This window comes from Dermacentor silvarum, chromosome 2 (assembly GCF_013339745.2).
Source record: "Dermacentor silvarum isolate Dsil-2018 chromosome 2, BIME_Dsil_1.4, whole genome shotgun sequence".
NCBI lineage: Eukaryota > Metazoa > Arthropoda > Arachnida > Ixodida > Ixodidae > Dermacentor > Dermacentor silvarum.
In genome coordinates, this window is record NC_051155.1 from 206,004,186 (window position 1) to 206,021,796 (window position 17,611).

At 44.5% G+C, this 17,611-nt stretch overlaps 1 protein-coding gene across 1 annotated transcript in view; it reads right to left on the reverse strand.

Moving 5' to 3' along the window:
* Window positions 1-17,611, reverse strand: part of LOC119442470 (MAU2 chromatid cohesion factor homolog) — a 45,070-nt gene that overhangs the window by 24,327 nt on the left and 3,132 nt on the right. The window contains exons 5-10 of the mRNA XM_037707365.2: window positions 15,997-16,119; window positions 13,544-13,699; window positions 12,290-12,439; window positions 6,670-6,760; window positions 5,022-5,125; window positions 2,559-2,636 (exon numbers count right to left, since the gene is read on the reverse strand). Of these exons, the coding sequence (XP_037563293.1) occupies window positions 2,559-2,636; window positions 5,022-5,125; window positions 6,670-6,760; window positions 12,290-12,439; window positions 13,544-13,699; window positions 15,997-16,119 (702 nt within the window). The remainder of the gene's footprint in view (window positions 1-2,558; window positions 2,637-5,021; window positions 5,126-6,669; window positions 6,761-12,289; window positions 12,440-13,543; window positions 13,700-15,996; window positions 16,120-17,611) is intronic.

Consider the following 17,611-nt stretch of genomic DNA (forward strand, 5'->3'; position numbering starts at 1 on the left):
ATGAGGAGCTGATAACTAGAAGGACCACTCAGCAGCGTTCAATTGGACATTAATGCTTTCGCATTCACAACTCATAAGAAGTGCTTAGGTGTCCTTGGTTTTTTTTGTTATTAAAACTTGTTTCTTTGGACTGCCCAGTTATTGAAGCATTTTGGGTGACCCCTTCCATGCAAAAAGGACTGGTCGGTAACTGTACTTTACATAAAGGTTAAATTTCAATAAAGCGAAATTTCTATATAGCGAAGTAAGGTGCTGATTTTACTGACTTCATTATTTTAAGGTTTAACTGTATATACCCCACTGTGTTCAGTTTGTAGCTTTTTGTTTGAATTAAACTTTAAGTTGGTATTAATAATTTCAACTGTGCTAAAGTAACAAAATCAGTGGTTTTATAATTTTGCACTCTACAGTTCTTTATTTCACTCCTCTATTAACTTTTCGTTACCACGCCTGTTCAGATCGATCACCTCTGATCCATGCTCTAAATTGCCGATTTCGACATGTTGGAACCGTTTCTTATGCACTTAACACCACCCAGTGGTTGATCCAGGCACAGCACCTTTGGAATAAGTTTAAATTTTTCCACTGTGGCGATGTGATTTTTGACGGACCTTTTCGCAAGCTAATGAGCATGTGTTGTAGCGAAAAGGGGCATGGCTGTTACCGTCTGCCGAAGTCGAGAAAAAAACATGCCGTTCATGATTACACTGCACTAACATCAAGTTATTGTGATAAAGAAATGCCCAGTAAGTCAAAAATTTAACTATGTAGTCGGCTTTGCCATCTGACAGTGCTGAGTGGTGCTAATAAGCCGGAAATGATGCCAGCTTTTCACTAGTGAGCTTTGGTTTGGAGCCCGAGTAGTTTTATTCCACCGCAGTGCATTTATTTCTGAAGGCCCGCCGCATGTCGAACATGTGGACCTAGCATTTTCAGCCAGTTTTAAAGAGTTTCAGTTTTGTTTCTCTTGTAAAATCACGGCGTGGGAAGCTGCCGCCTTACTGCCCATTTATCGAAAGTAGCTGTCATGGTGTCGTTCCGCGCGGCTGCCCCGTAAGAAAAGCGTCCAGCTCGAAACTATGCTGCACCCGCACTTGAATTTAGTGATGAGAACTCGAGCTATAAGTACAAAGATGACAGCAAACCAGATTCAAGCTCTGACGCTGACAATGTTTTGAATCAGTCTGGGACATCCGCAGCTGTTGAAACACAAAGCTATTGAAAAATTCGCAACACTTGAAACAGCAAAGCTGGGCGATCGTAGCCCAGCATTTTCCGGAAGTGCGCGCGAACTTTTCATCTTATTACTCATGATGATGATAATTTCTTTTTGCATGTCTCGGACTTACGGCCGTCACTGTGCGTTGCATAGCGCAGCTTGCAACACCGATACTGCGCTGCAATGCCGACAACGCATTCCAACAGACCCGCTCCGTGAATGCGTCTCTCTCTCTCTCTCACTCTCATTTTCTTTCTCTCCCGAGCATAGAGCGCAAAACCTCTTCTTCACCTCACAGAGCACGAGCGTGCGAACGCGCCAGCCGTGGACGAAGACGACGACGCTCAAACGCAATCATATGGTTCGCATAAATGCATGTTCTGCAAATGTGGCTGTATAGCCTAGTGGTTACGAAGCTCGCCTTGGGACTGTGGGTTTAAATCCCGCCTCGGCAAGAAAGTTTATTTTCTTTTATTTCTTGATAGTTTCTTGATACGAGCCACAAACTACAAATTACGGCTGGCTTAAACAGCTTCGCTGTTAAAACAAAAAGAAAACAACAATAAAGCTTTTGAGCGGGCCTGTGTAGCATTCAGAGCGCTAGAGGAGACAAAAGGAGAGAGAAAGCCGCTCTCCGATGAAAATAACTCTGGTTGCGCTTGAAGGATTCTAAAAATTTTTGCCACAGAAGATTCGTGAGGGAACGTCCTTTATTGGTGAGGTTTCACGGCCCCTTTAAAGCACGACAATACTGCATTGAAATAAAGCATGACTAACCAAGCTTAATATGTACTTCGTTGTATCATATAATTCATTATATTTATCTGAACAGGTAAATTAGCGTGATAACGGGCACACACACACACAAGAAAGGGAGACAAAGACTTGTGTCTGTGCCGTTATCGCGCTAATTTATCTCTTGGGTAATGCAAAACCAACTAGCCCACCAATTAATCCTTTCATTATATCTATGTTTTTATATCTATGTTTTTTATATCGAGGTTCGGCTGTATTATTATTACTACAGCCAGGAAACGCTCCTGGCAAACTTCACAACTTATTGCATCCTCGTGTGTTAAGGTTTTTGCAATAAAGATACAAATATTACAATATTTAGCCCCTTTCTCAGCGAACTGTAACTGTCTATGAACTTTACGATGAGCACTGTCTTTATAAAATATATTGTATGATACACACACATAAGACACAAAAAACTATCTGTGATAGCACAAGCATAGGTTTCATTTGAAGTTAACCAGTTTATGCACTTTTTCTCTTCTGTCCTTGTTAGACTATTAGAACAGAAAGTTTAAAATAAACAGCCTTGAAAATTTCTCACCAGAAGTGTATGCAGTTGAGGTTTGTGACGGGCAAACAGACGTGGCTCTTGACGACATATCTGCAGGGCCTGCGATGCCTGTACATGACATTCAGATGTAAATAAATGAATTCAGCTTACGTTTCTGCTAAATGCCCCTGTGCAAAAAAAAAAGAAAAAAAGATCTTTCTCATGCACTGTGAAATATAAATAAGCAGTGATGAGATATACTGACAAGTGTTTGCGAGCTGCAAGTACTCAGACTTTTTTTTTTTTTCCGATCTCAACTGGAAACTATTCGGTAGGAAAGCTGTCACTGCTTAAGTGGCGTTTACGACAAATGAGCAAGTGACAAGCTGCAGTTGTGCAGCTTTGCAGAGAACCTCATGAGTGGCATGAAAATTTCTGAAAAGGAATGCATCTCCATGTATGCTGATGAATGTTCTGCGACATCATTATCCCACAACTGCCGTATGAGTGGCACTCAAGGCTGTTTGCTGGAGGAACACCTGTTGCTGTTATGCTCCTTGTTTTGTACAGCTGCAGGCATTTTCTTATCTGACATCAAGTACTTTACATTGCACGAATGAACAAGCAGCAAGTGATGCTGATACAAGCTCATGTCAATGTAAGTGAAGACCGACAACTCGACAACGTAACATTGAGTGGTCAGCTTCCTTTGTGAAACATCTGACAAATAATGGCAGTTCTGCTTTGCTCTACAATTCTGTAAACATGTTTTTCTTTGTACAGAAGTACCACGTTATCTAGGATAGTCATTTTGTCATCTACATAGGCTGCTTGCAGTTTCTGAGGCACCGAAAGAGGGTGGCATGCACCAGAAACACCTTGAGCAGCCCGCCGTGCTTCACTGCTGATGGAGCATTCCAGCATTCCAGCATGGGCTGCCTCACCCTGGCGGCGCTGTTCATAAGGGGACCGGTGGCAACATGCAGCGGTCAACCAGCGACCATTGCATGACAGGGAATAATGCTCTACGATTGCTTCTACAGATGCTTATGCTGGAGTCCATGGGCATCCAAGTCATTGCATGCCACTTCCTTTCAACTTTTCATTCGGTGTCAAAATGACGCTAACCATTTGACCACTCGTTTTACCATACACTACACCTTTTGTTTCCATTTTGTGGGAATTATGAAGGTTCATATTTCCCCGCGTCCTTACGCGCGCCACGGAAGTGAGGAGAGCAGACGCCTTTTTCCCTCTTCCCGTTCGGGGAGCCAAACGGCTTTTCGGGCGGTGGCGCGATCCTCTTGGAAACCGGTTGCAAACGCAGCGGTGACGTGTACGCGGAGCCCTGCGCTCATTGGACCGAGCCCAGAACGAGGCGGGGCGGTCGCGATCGCCGCGACCGGCGCACGCCGGAGAAATGGGAGACGACTGCGAGCCGCGACGAAGGACGGAGCTCAGGTAACCATCTTGTTCCCTTCCTTTGTCGTGCCCTACCTCGTTCGACCACTATCGACCCCGACAAACGTCGAGGTCGACTCTATAGCCTGCTTCCACGCGAATTCCCATGGAGCAATAAACCCTTTTTATACTTGTTACACTATCGTGTGTTGTCGTGTTTCTGCCTGTCTTTGTACCGCCGAACCCCGGTAGTACAAGGCAAGCACAAGGGAGTTGGCCGTCAAGCCTAAGCCTTACGACAAAGGTGGCTTGAGAGAACCCGGAGACTACAATTTTAACAGCGGAGATGTTCTTAGTCGAGCCTTCACCGTCTGTCCGGTGAACGAACAGCACAACTCGCACGTGAAAAAAAAAAAAAAAGCACGCCAAAGCACAGAGAAAAACCTCACGCATGAAAAAGACACTGAGAGAACTGCAAATATGTAGCAGCACCAACGAGGCAACGCGCAGAGCTGCTGCCGACGCCATCCGCGTTTCTCCGCGTTCGTACCGAATGTGCACAATGTCCGTGACTGCGGCCGATGCCTCTAGCGGCGGCTCGGCAGGTTTTGACCAGAGAACTGGACACTCGTCAAGTAACATTGGAAGTCGCTGCCTCTTCTCGCCTCGCAACGTTTAAACATAATACAACTTCCTGTTGTAGATATGTGTTTACTTGTGTTTACGCAATTGTATCACGTGCAACACATGCACATGTAGCACTCGTAACACTCAGTGTAACTAACACAGCTTCGATGTTCGACCATCTTCACAGAGTAGAAGGGGCAGTGATTTTTTTTATTTCCGTGCAATGAAATTTATGTAAACACTTCACTGAGTTCAAGTGGTTTACTGGGCAACCATGGAGGGCTGCCTCACTGGTTTCTGTCTCTAAGAGACAAAAATTCTGGGAGACCTAAATTTTAGTATAACCTAGACAGTTAAGTTCAGAAGAAAAGAAAAAAAGGCACAGCAACAAGTTAATAGGGCTCAAGCCTACTACAAGGTACAATAGATGACACTTCAAGTGCAAGACCTGATATAATGACTGGAAAGAGAGATAAAAAGCCGCACCTCTTGTATGGCGAGAGTCTTATTGCCCATGACCAAGCGACACATGGCAATATGTTCCAGGAGAAGCAATTGGAATGAATGCAGGATTGGGTTGCTGTCGACAACTAGGCACAGTGTGAAATGTACAAATTCACAATCAAAATGGCATTCTACACTAAAAGGCACAAGGCATAAAGCTTTCCCACTATGACAGCATATTAATGTAAGAATGACTGCTCATTTTAGCCCCTTACCTAGTTACCGTACACGAGCGGGCTCAGTACTATATGCATTTGTCAAGCACCTTCTGCTGAAACTGAGCTCAAGTTTCCTGCTGTATAAACAAAAGGCCATTTTCTGTCCCGAACAGTTAGGAGGGCTCCAAGATCAAGCCTTATTTTTTTCTTCACGAAAGGCAAGTGCAGCCAAAAAAAAAATGAACTAAGAACTGAAAATCCGGCCAAAGTAAATCTGGAGTACTAAATCTGGCAAGTAAACATGGTAATGACGTGATCCATGCTAAATGCTGATCCCCTTGGCAGCCATTTCAAGTAAAATGCTAAATTCAACATTTTTGCAACAGTTACTTGGACTCGGAGGAAGATATAAGAAGTCAGAAACCAACTGCAAGGAGCAGACTGATTTTAGCTGATATCTAGTATGCAATGCTATATAGTTCCCCCCCCCCCCCCCCAAATAAATTGCAATAAATGTAAATCAACATGAAGAATCCTCTGCCTGCTAGATAACGATCACATACAAAGTACAAAGGTTTGTGCCTGAAAATCTGGTATTGTAACAAATTATAGCTTTTGCATTTCAAGGATGCTCAGTATATCCTCATTGTGTGCTGTGCATTAATACAAAGCTTTCCCATCCTTACAATAACAAGAGAAGTAGCTGTGACATTCAAATGTAAAATGCATAGTTACAAAAAATCATTCCTGAGACCTTATTTTGCAACAAATTTCATTTTTCATTCTTCTTGCTCTTCATCATTGGCTCGCACAAAGTCATGGCCCTGGTTACAGCTACTCAGCAGGATGGATGATATAAAAAGAATAGAATCAGAAGAGAAAAAAAAAACAGGATCCTTTCCTTACAAAATAAAGCCCCTGGCTTCTCTTTAGCCTGCTGGATTCTTTAAATGGTCAAAAAAAAATTCATGCTTTCAGAACTTCCCAAAAATAAAATCTGAGGCAATGGGTTAAAGGTACAGTGGAATCTTGTTGATACTATCTTCATGGCAAACGGAAAATAAAGCGTATCATCTGAAAATCATATCATCCAATATATTATCCAATTAAATCATAATGTCACGAGCAATGGAAAAGACAAAGACGTTGTAGTGGGGCTGGGTCAGAGGCTGTCTTGTCAGACTGAAACCTGCTGGAACCTGTGCGCTCTGTGCAGTCTTGACTAGACAAGCGCTAGACGTTTACTGTTAATTAAATACTCCCCATAACAATATTATCGGGGGAAAAAAATGTATATGTATCATCCCGAAAAACGTATTACGCAGAATTGTATCAACGAGGTTCCACTGTACTGAGATGGGATATTTTAAGGCCTCAGGAATGCAAGCAAGCATGGAATCTATACACTGGTGCAAGCACTGGTGCAAATACCGCTGCACCTCCACAAGATATATATGATGACCTGCACTCACTTTTAAGTTTCTCAATTTGCATAAGAGCCTTATCAGTGTACTTGTGTGCTTTGTCCATGTAGCCAGCCTGCATAGAATGCAGCACTGTAACCTGAAAAGAGACAACCATCCTTCCATCATGAAATGGTAACATAAACAAAACAAAATGAAAGGCACAACAATAATGCAAGTCAACTAATTACTTCAACTATTCCAAAAGTTCCTGCAGGAAAATATTCACGAAATTCTTTGAGTTCACAATTGCAGACGCGTGGAATGAGCAGGACCGGAAAAGGCCTCCTGTGGCAAAGGTTTCCCGCAACTGCACTGAGCATAGCACAAAGCCAACAGGCCAACTCAACGGTGACTACTTCAATCTGCGGTAGTACATATAAAAAAAGAAGTCACAGCGGAGGAAGTCGCAACCAGGTGAGTATGCACAGGACCCACACCTACAATACCTAGAGCTTGTTAAGTCTTCAGACAAGCTCGCAGCACAAGTTTGCTGAACTCCTGCAAGCTTTAACCTTAACCAGGTGCAGGGCTCCCCTCTGGGTCAGCCAGGGAATGACTCTTACCTTGACCTCCCACCCTACCCCTTCTGGTCAGAAATGTAACAGCCTTAACAACAGCTTTCATCTTACCATTTGTAGTTAAGGACTGTTCTCTGAAGGAACACCTGCTCCTGTTATGCTTCTTAGTTTATACAGTGGCAGGCATATTCTTATCTTGTGTAAGTACTTTACACTGTACGAATGAACAAACAGCAAGTGATGCTGATTTGAGCTCACGTACAACACGACAACGTAACATGGAGCGGTCAGCTCCCTCTGTGAAATATTTGACATATAGAGAGATAGATCTGGCGCACTGTCAATACCCCTGAATAATGCACCACATGGTTGGGCACTAGCTTCCGACTATGTACTCATGAGTGTTCACTGTCAGGGGTCTCGCAGAACCCCTCAGTCTGCTTCCTTCTGACACTTAATAAAAACTGTAGTCGAATTTCAACTGATGCTGCCCTAAGATAGCATCTTCAACAAACCTAATACAGTTAAACCTGGATATACAGTGGAATCTCGATGATACGAATCTCACGGGGTCATGAAAAATATTTGTATTAGCCGAAATTCGTATCATCGAAACACAATTAAAACTAACCAAATTATGGGGGGATGAGGGGATCAGATCGCGAAAATCGCGAGAAAAATTGATTTTTGAAAACCACGCATTTCGGTATCTGCAACGCCTAATCTACGCTGTATCACAACGATTTGGCTGAAAGCGCACTAAAAGTGGCAGAAAAAGATTTATTCGTCAGTGCGCAGGGCGAAAAAACAGCTTTAAATCGCGCCAGATCATCGCAATTCACGGAGACATATCTCGTATTTCCCGCCACCGAGCGCCGCCATCTTGGTATCGTTCGAAAGCTCAAAGTTTCGCCGTTCCGCTTCTCAATTCGTCCGTCGTCGCCATCTTGTAACAAACCCGCAAACTCAAAAGAAGCGCGGGTCTGCGATAGGTAGTCACACGGGCCCTCCGATGAAAGCGGGCCTCCGATTGGCTGCCGTGCTGAAAGGCGTCTCTCCATTGGTTGTTGCTGTGGCAGGGGCAAGATGGCAACCGCAGTTGTCTGCTTTGTAAACCACGCCAGCATCTTCACTTGACACGCAGAATTCGGATTACTGAGAGCTCCCAGGTTAGTGATGGATCGTCGCTCGTTGGATAAGAAATTTTGGACGAAGCATGCCTTCGGAATACGGAAGCGCAAGCCTCCTACAGCAAGAAAAATACGGCGATTAGCGGGAGAAGCGGAGGAGCACCCGACTGAACGTGCCGCGCTACCTTGCACCGTGGATTACGTGCCGCGCTATCTTGCACCGTGTGACTCCAGCAGCGAAACCGACAATCGCCCTGTGTCATCGGAACCGATAACGCAGTCGACGGAAGACGCGCCAACAGAGGCTCCCGCGCCTCGGCGTACCACCGCGCGAATCAGCCGAGATTGTATCTCGGTTGACATAGCTCGCTGCGACTAGGCAAAATGGCGCAAACGCAAAGAATGCAGCCCGAAGCACAGCAGCCACTCCGTCCGATGGGCGGCCGCCGAAAAGGAGGAAAAGCACAAAAGCAACAAAAGCGCCACCGCTTCAAACTCTTCGCGCCCAGTCGCGGCCTCTGCGCTGTCCAGCGTCGCGTCCGCGCCTCCGAACCAAAAGAGAAAGGGAGAAAGCGCGTGACTGCGCGCAGTTCTCTTTCGCGGCCGTCGGTGGGGCGGCGTTTATTCGTATAACGCGGGTCGAAAATCGATTCGTAACAACCGCACTCTAGCAGGTTGCAAAGTAATGGAGCTTGGCCGGGACTACGGAAAAATTCGTATCATCCAGAAATTCGTATTAGCCGTGATCGTATCATCGAGATTCCACTGTAATAAAATTGACAAATTCCCGAAAAACTTCGTTATAAAGAGGATTTCGTTATATGCAGGTTCGGCACGAAAAAAAAAAAAAGGAAACGCTTACCACATTTACTCGATTCTAACGCGCCCTCGATTGTAACGCGCACCCGTTTTCCGTTTTCGTCGAAGCACTCATCCTTGGAATGTCACACCAGGTACTGGATGCATGGACGCGTGTCGTTTCGCACAAGCGCGAGACATCGGAAACGAAAAGCGAGCGTCACGATGGTGTCGTATCGTCGTATAGTGTTACAGTAGAACCCCGCTGTTACGTTCCCGGGTGCTGAGTTTTCCCGGCTTTTACGTCGTTTTCGGCCGGTCCCGACACAGCTCCCATAGAACCCAATGCATTGGTAACCCCGCTGTTGCGTCACAACTGTGGGACCGTTCCCGCATCATACGTTGCAAACTGCCACCCAGCGCCGGCCCGAGCGGCCATTTTAACTTTTCATGTCGCTTGGCTTGGTGGCTTGACGATTGCATTGGCCGCCCAAAGTGGTGGGAGCGACAACTATGACGTATTTTCGGTTTCCGCCAGCAAAGTATGGCCCTTAAGATCCGTATTTACTATCTAAAGATGGTGTCTATGACGCGTTGGGCCCTAAAATTGGTTTTGGTTTATAGATATTCCGTGTAAAGTCCAAGGGCGATAACGCAGTCGCCGCGCGCTGTATGCTGTATGGTCGAGTGAAAATGTGCGAGGGAAGCCGACGACCGCGTCTGAACTCGCGTGCGCAAGAAAGAAAAGTGGGGAGGAAGTGCGCCTTTCTTCCGTTGCACTCGAGGCACCGGCGAGGGAGCGAGGGGGGAGGGATAGCGGGCGGCGTTGTACTGTACTCTGGCATCAACTGCGTACTGCGAGGCGGTGCGCGGTCGCGCGGGCCATATCTTGAAAGCGATCTGCGTTGGGACAGAGTCTAGGCAGTGTAGGTGCGTCAGCGGCTCGTAGCTTTGTGCGTGCTGTGTTCTCGGTGCTCAGTTTGCATTGAAGCGATAGACAACAGCACGAAGGTCACTTCGCTCGCTTCTGCAGCGGTGCTTCCACACACCGCCAGCGTTTGACAGCACGTGTCCGCGCTTATCGAGTGTGATGTGTCACAGTGTCTGCCAGCGCATCGGCAACATCAAAAGGAGAGTGCCGGTTTGGAGGGCTAGGCCAGCTGCAGCAAGCAACAGGATCAGGTTTGAATGAAGGGAGGGGGAAAGGTCACGCCCGCGGCAGCAAGATCGCTGGGTCGAGGGATGCAGGCCCGCCTCGCACACGTGCGCTTGCTTCGCATTCCGTCGCAGCAGAGAAGGTGCTTCCGGTTGCTGCTCGCACAAAAATGACAAAATTTGGAGCGAAATCTCTAGGTTGTCGGCGGGGAAAATTCGTTATTTCGAATGGGTCTCCCGCTGCCACTTCGTTACGTAGAGGTCTCAAATACATGTGCTTCTATAGAGTAACAGCGGGGAATAGAAAAACTTCGTTATATGGAGGTTCGTTATAAGCAGGTGTAAATATACAGTCGAATCCCCCTGCAACGAAATTTCCGCCACAATGAAGAATTTCCGATTCCCCATCAGCTGCCCAAAGAAACTAATATGTACAAAAAAGTATCTTCATAACGAAGGTGTTTTATTCGGTATTTCCTCATAAACAAACTTTTCGAGAATGAAACTGGGACTGAATTGAAATTAGAACTGCTGAGTAGTCAAATTAGAAGGCCCTTCCAAAGCTGTGACAATCGCATGTCCGCTTGAACGAGGTTTTCGTAAACGAAATCAAATTCAAAGTACCGATTTAAGCCACTGCAATCCATAGACACACGTGGTCATCACGCGCCTGCGTGAGACTGCACGGGATCACTGCAATCACTGCCGTTTTCTGTGGTGTGTGTCCGTTCGAAATGGCTACGCCAACGAAGAAGTGTAAATTTCTCTCTCTCGAGGTGAAGGCACATATGATCGCTGAGGCAGAAAGCGGAAGAAAAAAAAAATCGCAGTTTCGCCCGAAAGGCAAAGCATCGATTGCGATAGCAGATTAGTAGACAGCGATACGAACTAAGGATAGTAGTTTTGTCGGCTGTATAAACTTGTAAACATTCGCTTACTAACTAAATTACCAAGCACGGTGTAACATGAACACATCTCGCTCGATTACCGTAGAAACTCGGTGTCAACATGCTGGAGTGAGAAGGCGCAGCAATAGCAGTGAGAAAATTGACCTCCGTGCTGTCTTTCACTTCAATGCGAACTAAACATCGAAAGCACAGCGCACCGGCACTTGTTGCACTTTGCCCACATCGCTTTGAAGATGAGGCCCGTGCGGGCGCGCACTTTGTGCACGTCGCAGATTTCTTTCAATATACTGTGGCTGTGCGGCCACGCTGTAGCCGCTGTTGTCAACATGATGCCAACGTCTCGTCGTCTAGGGAAAATGACAACCCGCTAGACACACTGACTCCGGCGACTGCTTTGAAAGTAATGGATCCTTTTGACCTCATCAGAAAAGTTATCAGAGCCTACGACTATGACGCTGCGATGGCTCTTTCAATGGACTGTTACACTTGCTTAACACGTTTGTTTGCCGTGAAGCTTAACAAAATCAGGCTTCATTGCGGCGGTGCATGTGCCACAAAATGAGTGTTTCGCGATCGGCTGGGCATGCGCGTTGGGTTAGGCGTCGGCCGCAATGTACGAAAAATGCTGTAACAGCAGCGTGAAATACATTCTCTTGTGAAGTTGACACTTTATTTACTGCCTTTGGTACGTCTCAACCTTCGCCCCCACGCCATCGCGAAGATTTCCCATTTCGGTTTCGTTCGCAGCTTTGCCCCGTTTGCCATACGTATATACAAACCAATTTTGCATCAACGAAGTTCTGCCACAACGAAATTTTTCGCATGTCCCGTGAATTTCGTTGTAGCAGGACTTGACTGTAACTGAATTCTATAAATGAGTGCTTGTGCATCAAAATCAACATCCTACAACAGAACATTCATACTACTACAGCCAAAGTGCCAGTCACTAATAAACGTGAGCTCATCTTTGATAGGGCTTGCAAAAGTCATCTGGATAGTAATGCCTAATAGTAGAACAATTTGCACATTAAAATGTGCATCCATTAGGTGCAGTACTCTCGTTATAGGAGCACTTCCTACAAAGCAAAAACACTAGTGGGATAGAAACAGCACCAACCAAGTAGACCAGGACACACATATGCTCCTTGGGCATCCAATGAAACATATCTCCAGGATTTGATGGGACAGTCTCCTCATCTGAGTGCAACGATGTGATGGTCTGGATTCCCTGCTGAAGCTGCTTCAGGCAAGGTTTCACACTCTTCACCTGCCAACAATAACAACTATTATATTCACTATTATTAACCATCAATAAAAGCACATGAGTGGGATTTATTTGGTCATGCCATGTACAATCAAAAAGCAGACTTCCGCATATTTAAGAGCTCTGACAACTTTGTGTTTCGTCAGCATTTACGACATTAGCAGAGGGTCTCCTCCTGAAGCAAATTGTATTTGTGTTGAATCGGGGAATTTAGCCTGGAAACAGGATCAGCTAAAGTTAAACTACAATCAAGTCAACTATTGATTTAAAGAACTTTTTTTCCTTAAACATTAAACTTTTCAAAAATATGTGCATGTTGAACTTTAATGAACAAAACCAGCAAATAATTTTTTAATATATTTCGGAAATCAACTTTCTGCTTTTTCTTTTCTTTTTTTTTTTGCAAAATTAGCTTTACACGTGTGTAAAAATACATCTGTTAATGTTTACACACAGACAATAATGTGTTACAGCTGTGTAACAATATAGAGGTTCTGCTTGTGTGTAAACTTCTTACTGTTTACAGATTACTGGGTTACGGAAGCCGTGGATGGCAGTAGCAAAGCAGGTTCCATTTTGCGATGCTTTGTGCAACTAAAATGAGTTCGAATTATTTTTGTATTGCGTGAGTGTTCTCGTCGAAGGAAATCATAAAAGGACTGCATGTTAACGATTATGTCGCTGTGAACGCTTTACAACAGAAGTTAGGAGGTACCGACAACTGGGTGAGTTGGTATTGATTCATGCTGTGGGTTGCGCGAATAACACATGAACGAGAAGGAAGAAATGGACGACACAAGAGTAATGTCATCCATTTCTTCCTTCTCGTTCATTTGTTATTTGCGCAACCCACAGTACGAGTTAAGAGGTCCCTGTAGTATTACCTTTACATACCCCCTGGTTACACTTTGCATTACACCATGTCGCTACCAGGGTTGTCGACTGCCATGCACGTCTTCGACATGGTATTCCGCAAAGAGTAATGTGTTTATTGGCCAGTCCGTAAACATATTACATCATTCAGTATGGCCAATACTGAATAATGTTACACCTACGCTACCTTGCGTGACATTGGCTAGAAGAGGAGTGGCTTAGGAGGTAACGAACCTGCCCCGCAGAAAGGTAGTGGCAGACTTGTAGAACGAGGAAGAACACCTTGAGCGCTTCCTTGTGCTGGGTGGAGCCCTGCCATGCTTCCACTAGCTGTCCTGCCTGACTCAGCACTTGATGCACCTCAGCCAGCTTGCGATCCACCATCAGCAGCTAGTGGTGTGTGAAGGAGAAGAGGATAAAAGACAAAAGACACAATAGGCAGTGTTCAATAAACATGCTCCTCGAGTACAGCCTTGCAACCTTGCACATACCTGTCACATCTACAACACTTACTGAAGTGAATTCTCAGTGTAAATGCAAGTGTGATCGATGTGCCCCAATTCTATGTGTTCTGATTTAATGCTTATTAAATAGCTTGCCTTCTACGTGCTGAAAGCAGTAGCTCTGCGGTGCAGTTTCGATTTATCCTAATGAAGTGTCTGCACATTGCTCGGACACTTTTCCACAACACTTGTGAGCAAGTACACCTCTCCACAACACTGTTGCACAACACTGTGTCATCTGCCTATGCCAGCATTTCATTAGCACCAGGTACAATCACCCACAAAATATTGGGAGCATGCGAATGTGTAGCTACACGCCACGGTGTGCCAGTGCAGCTGCAGAGGCTGCACACTGAAGCAAATATATGCAGTGACAGGCACAGGCATGACTTTGTGTCCTCTGCTACTTCATTTGGACCTGCGAAGCCTGCGTCTTAGTGCGCTGAAGTGAATTTTGCTTTCAGTAGCATATCACTACTGTGGCAAGCCAACCTTGAGTTAGTGTGCTGCATGCAACAGACGGCAGTTTCACACACTACCAAGCCCAGTACACTGCCAAGCCTGCGTCACAGACTCCAGTAAGCATTTCCATCGGCGTGCTCAAACATGGTAGCAGACGACACAAAGCCACACCTCTAGGCGTCAATGCATCTGCACAGATTTGCTTCGACGTGCAGCCACCGTAGCTGCACTGCATTTGCATGCCCTGCATTATTTTGTGGGCAATTGTCCATTCCACTTACACTCATGGAGCACTGAGGAGCTAATGCCAAATGACATACGTTTTCAAGAAATCCAGATGCTCCAAGGGTCCAATATTTTATTTTCCCATATGAGTTATGGGAACATACGGGTTTATATGTAGAATGCCCATTGTTTATATGGAACCATTCTTGAAGGATATGGGGGTTACAGGACATGGTTCTTATAATAGAAATACGTAGTACCATGAAGGGGCAGCACCTGCCAAACTAGCAGTGTCCCAATTTCTTAATTGATAAATGGAGATATTTAACAATGGCCCAGTAAATGAGATGCATGGCAGGTTCTTGAGCAGCAAAGATTTCATGCATTCTGGCATTTCTGCCTTATTAAACAAAAATTAAAAAAAATTGCAACAAGCACCTCTTGGAATAGGCAGTGTCCGAACCCGGATATCCATGACGCGTTTCTGGCTCCCAATATCACTTCAGCCGCATTCAACAAGCAAAAGCATAATCTTTAAGATCTGCAGTTAAAATCCAGAGGGTGCCACCCTGTGAGGTATGGGTTTGGACACCACCTATTGATAGGATGGCCCAAGATGCTTGAGACCCACTGTGGCCAAGTCTTTAGTTTCAGTGTTGCACTGAATAAATGAAGACAGCTTCTAGATGAGAAGCTACAGTTTCACATGTGAGCCTCCTTTTATAAATCCTTTTAAGTAGAACCCTGCCAAGACTGACTGAAACAGCCTTCTGCCTGACACTGCTACCATCACAGGTTCAGGTTGTCATTTTCAAACCTTACATGCAACAGTGAACTATAGTACTGGTACTTTCTTACATTTTTACCTTTCGTGCACCAGCTAGTGCCAAATTTGTCGTATGCATTTATGTTACAACTTTTTTTACATGTGTGGACGTGTTGATTTTTCAACTTTCACAGCCCTGTAACTGTTGCATCGGACATTTGTTATACATACCTCCAGGTTTTCTACTCTCTTCTGTAATGCATTTGCAACTAGAGGTAACTGACTGATGTAAGAAATGTGTCCTCTGGTATGCTGAATTAAAATTGAATTGAATTAGAAATAAATTAGAAACAAATAAAATTGAATTGAAATAGAAGAAACCCGCATCAAGCATCTGAGTATTATTTGAACCATTTGGGGCATACTTGATGCATTTCATGATACTGAAACCTTTTGACTTGCAGCACCCATAAAATTAACACCACACACAATCGAGAGAAATAAAGTTAGACTTAAAATGGTGCTCCATTATAGCTGGCTGCTGCTAAAAGTTGCACTTTTTTTGTAGTGCTGTCACCACCCTGAATACTGGAGCATACGGCAATGACAAATACATCCAGTGAGCCAAGCATACTACGTGGTTATAACTCAATTTATGTTGGCCAAAAAAGTTGACCTGTAACAGTTACCAATGGGTTAGTGCACACTGTGTTAACAAGGAGTAAACTCACCATGCCTTCGCTGAGAAGGAAAAGAATACGTGTGTACTGTGCTCCCATCATGTGAGCGTACTCTGCCCCGACACTCAAAAAGCTGCAGGCACTTGGGTAGTCTCGTTCCGTGGCAAACATTTGCTGTGGACAAAATAAGCCAAGGAATGCTTGTAATAAAGCGATTTATCATATTTTTAATTTGTACCCTGCCCAGCTTTGCTTCCATTGTGGTGCAGTTATATGCGGTCCTTGCCTTTGGCCATTTCCCTTTCTTACTGTAATTATGTAAATGGGCCTTTGATACTTCTCATGTACACTGGTATAACAAACAATTCACAGAAAAAAAATATGCTTCGACAAATATTCAACCACTTTCGTTGCACCCATGGCATGAAATCTCTACAAGTGATCAGTGCTTCCCCCTTCTAAACAAAGTGAAATATAAAGTTTGCATGAGGTCTTGTTGGGTAAGAAAGGCTTACCAATGTTATTAACGCTGACAGCGTTAAGGGCCCAGTATTGCAGAAAATCCGGTGTCCGCATCAGCGGCATTGTCCGTTAAGAAAAAATTATATTTAGGTATATGTACATGCCACACCTTGCTATATGACCTGCAGTACATGCGGGTTATATTGTCACCCCATTCTATCATTAAAGTTGCTCATACCTTGTCTTACATTCTTGACAAAGTTATTCCTCGGTACTTTGAGAATGACAGCCCACAAACAAATGTCATGAAACAAAACACCGACAGTGCATGCCTTTTATGTTACATCTTCTCCGACTGAAATATTAAAAGTGCGAAACAATAACAGAAACCTCCAAATGATGTCATTTTTTTAGCATGGCTGTGCACTAACCTACAGGATCGGCCCACGCAAGAGGCCGAGTTTCTACCAGAAAGCTCGACCTCGAGCATAGCATTCGCTGCCAGCGTTTCCCGGAAAACATTACAGTTACATAAGCTGCAATTGCCAGGAAGCGTGAAAAGAAGTCGGGGGATCTCTGAATGCTATTGCATTCCACTCGTAAAGGCGAAGCTTAAGCGTCCTCCAAGTTTTTGATGCATGCGCGTAATGCCATTAAAAATTACATATCCGGTCAACTTAGAAAGTTCTAAACAATAAAAACTGTTTTCACTTATCTGGTGCACCATGATAATTACAGTAATTAAACAAGAGCAGCCCATCCCTAGATGTATGTAGAGTGCTGTGTTCATTGAAGGAAATATGTGTGATACTAGAGCATCGCACATTGTTTTTTGGAATGCGAACATGATGAGACTGGCCAAACAATAAATTGCTTTGCTTAAATCGATACAGCAGATTCATAAGCTGCCTAAAAGTGAGGCTTTCTTATTGAATGACTAGAAATTATTGAGCAGAAGTTACACCGTCATTTGGAACTGTCCTCACTCGAATCGGTCTTGTTCCCCAAAGACTACAATAAGTGTTGTTTTCCTTTATATTCAAACAGAAACGAATACTTGACAACTCCAAATAATGAATCCTTGAATAAAAAATAAAACTATTGAACCAGTATTCAAAATTTATAATATTTGCATGCCCCTAGTTTATTCCCACTTGGTTGCTTTCCCATGACAACGGTCCCGAATACAGAAATTTTTACTTTT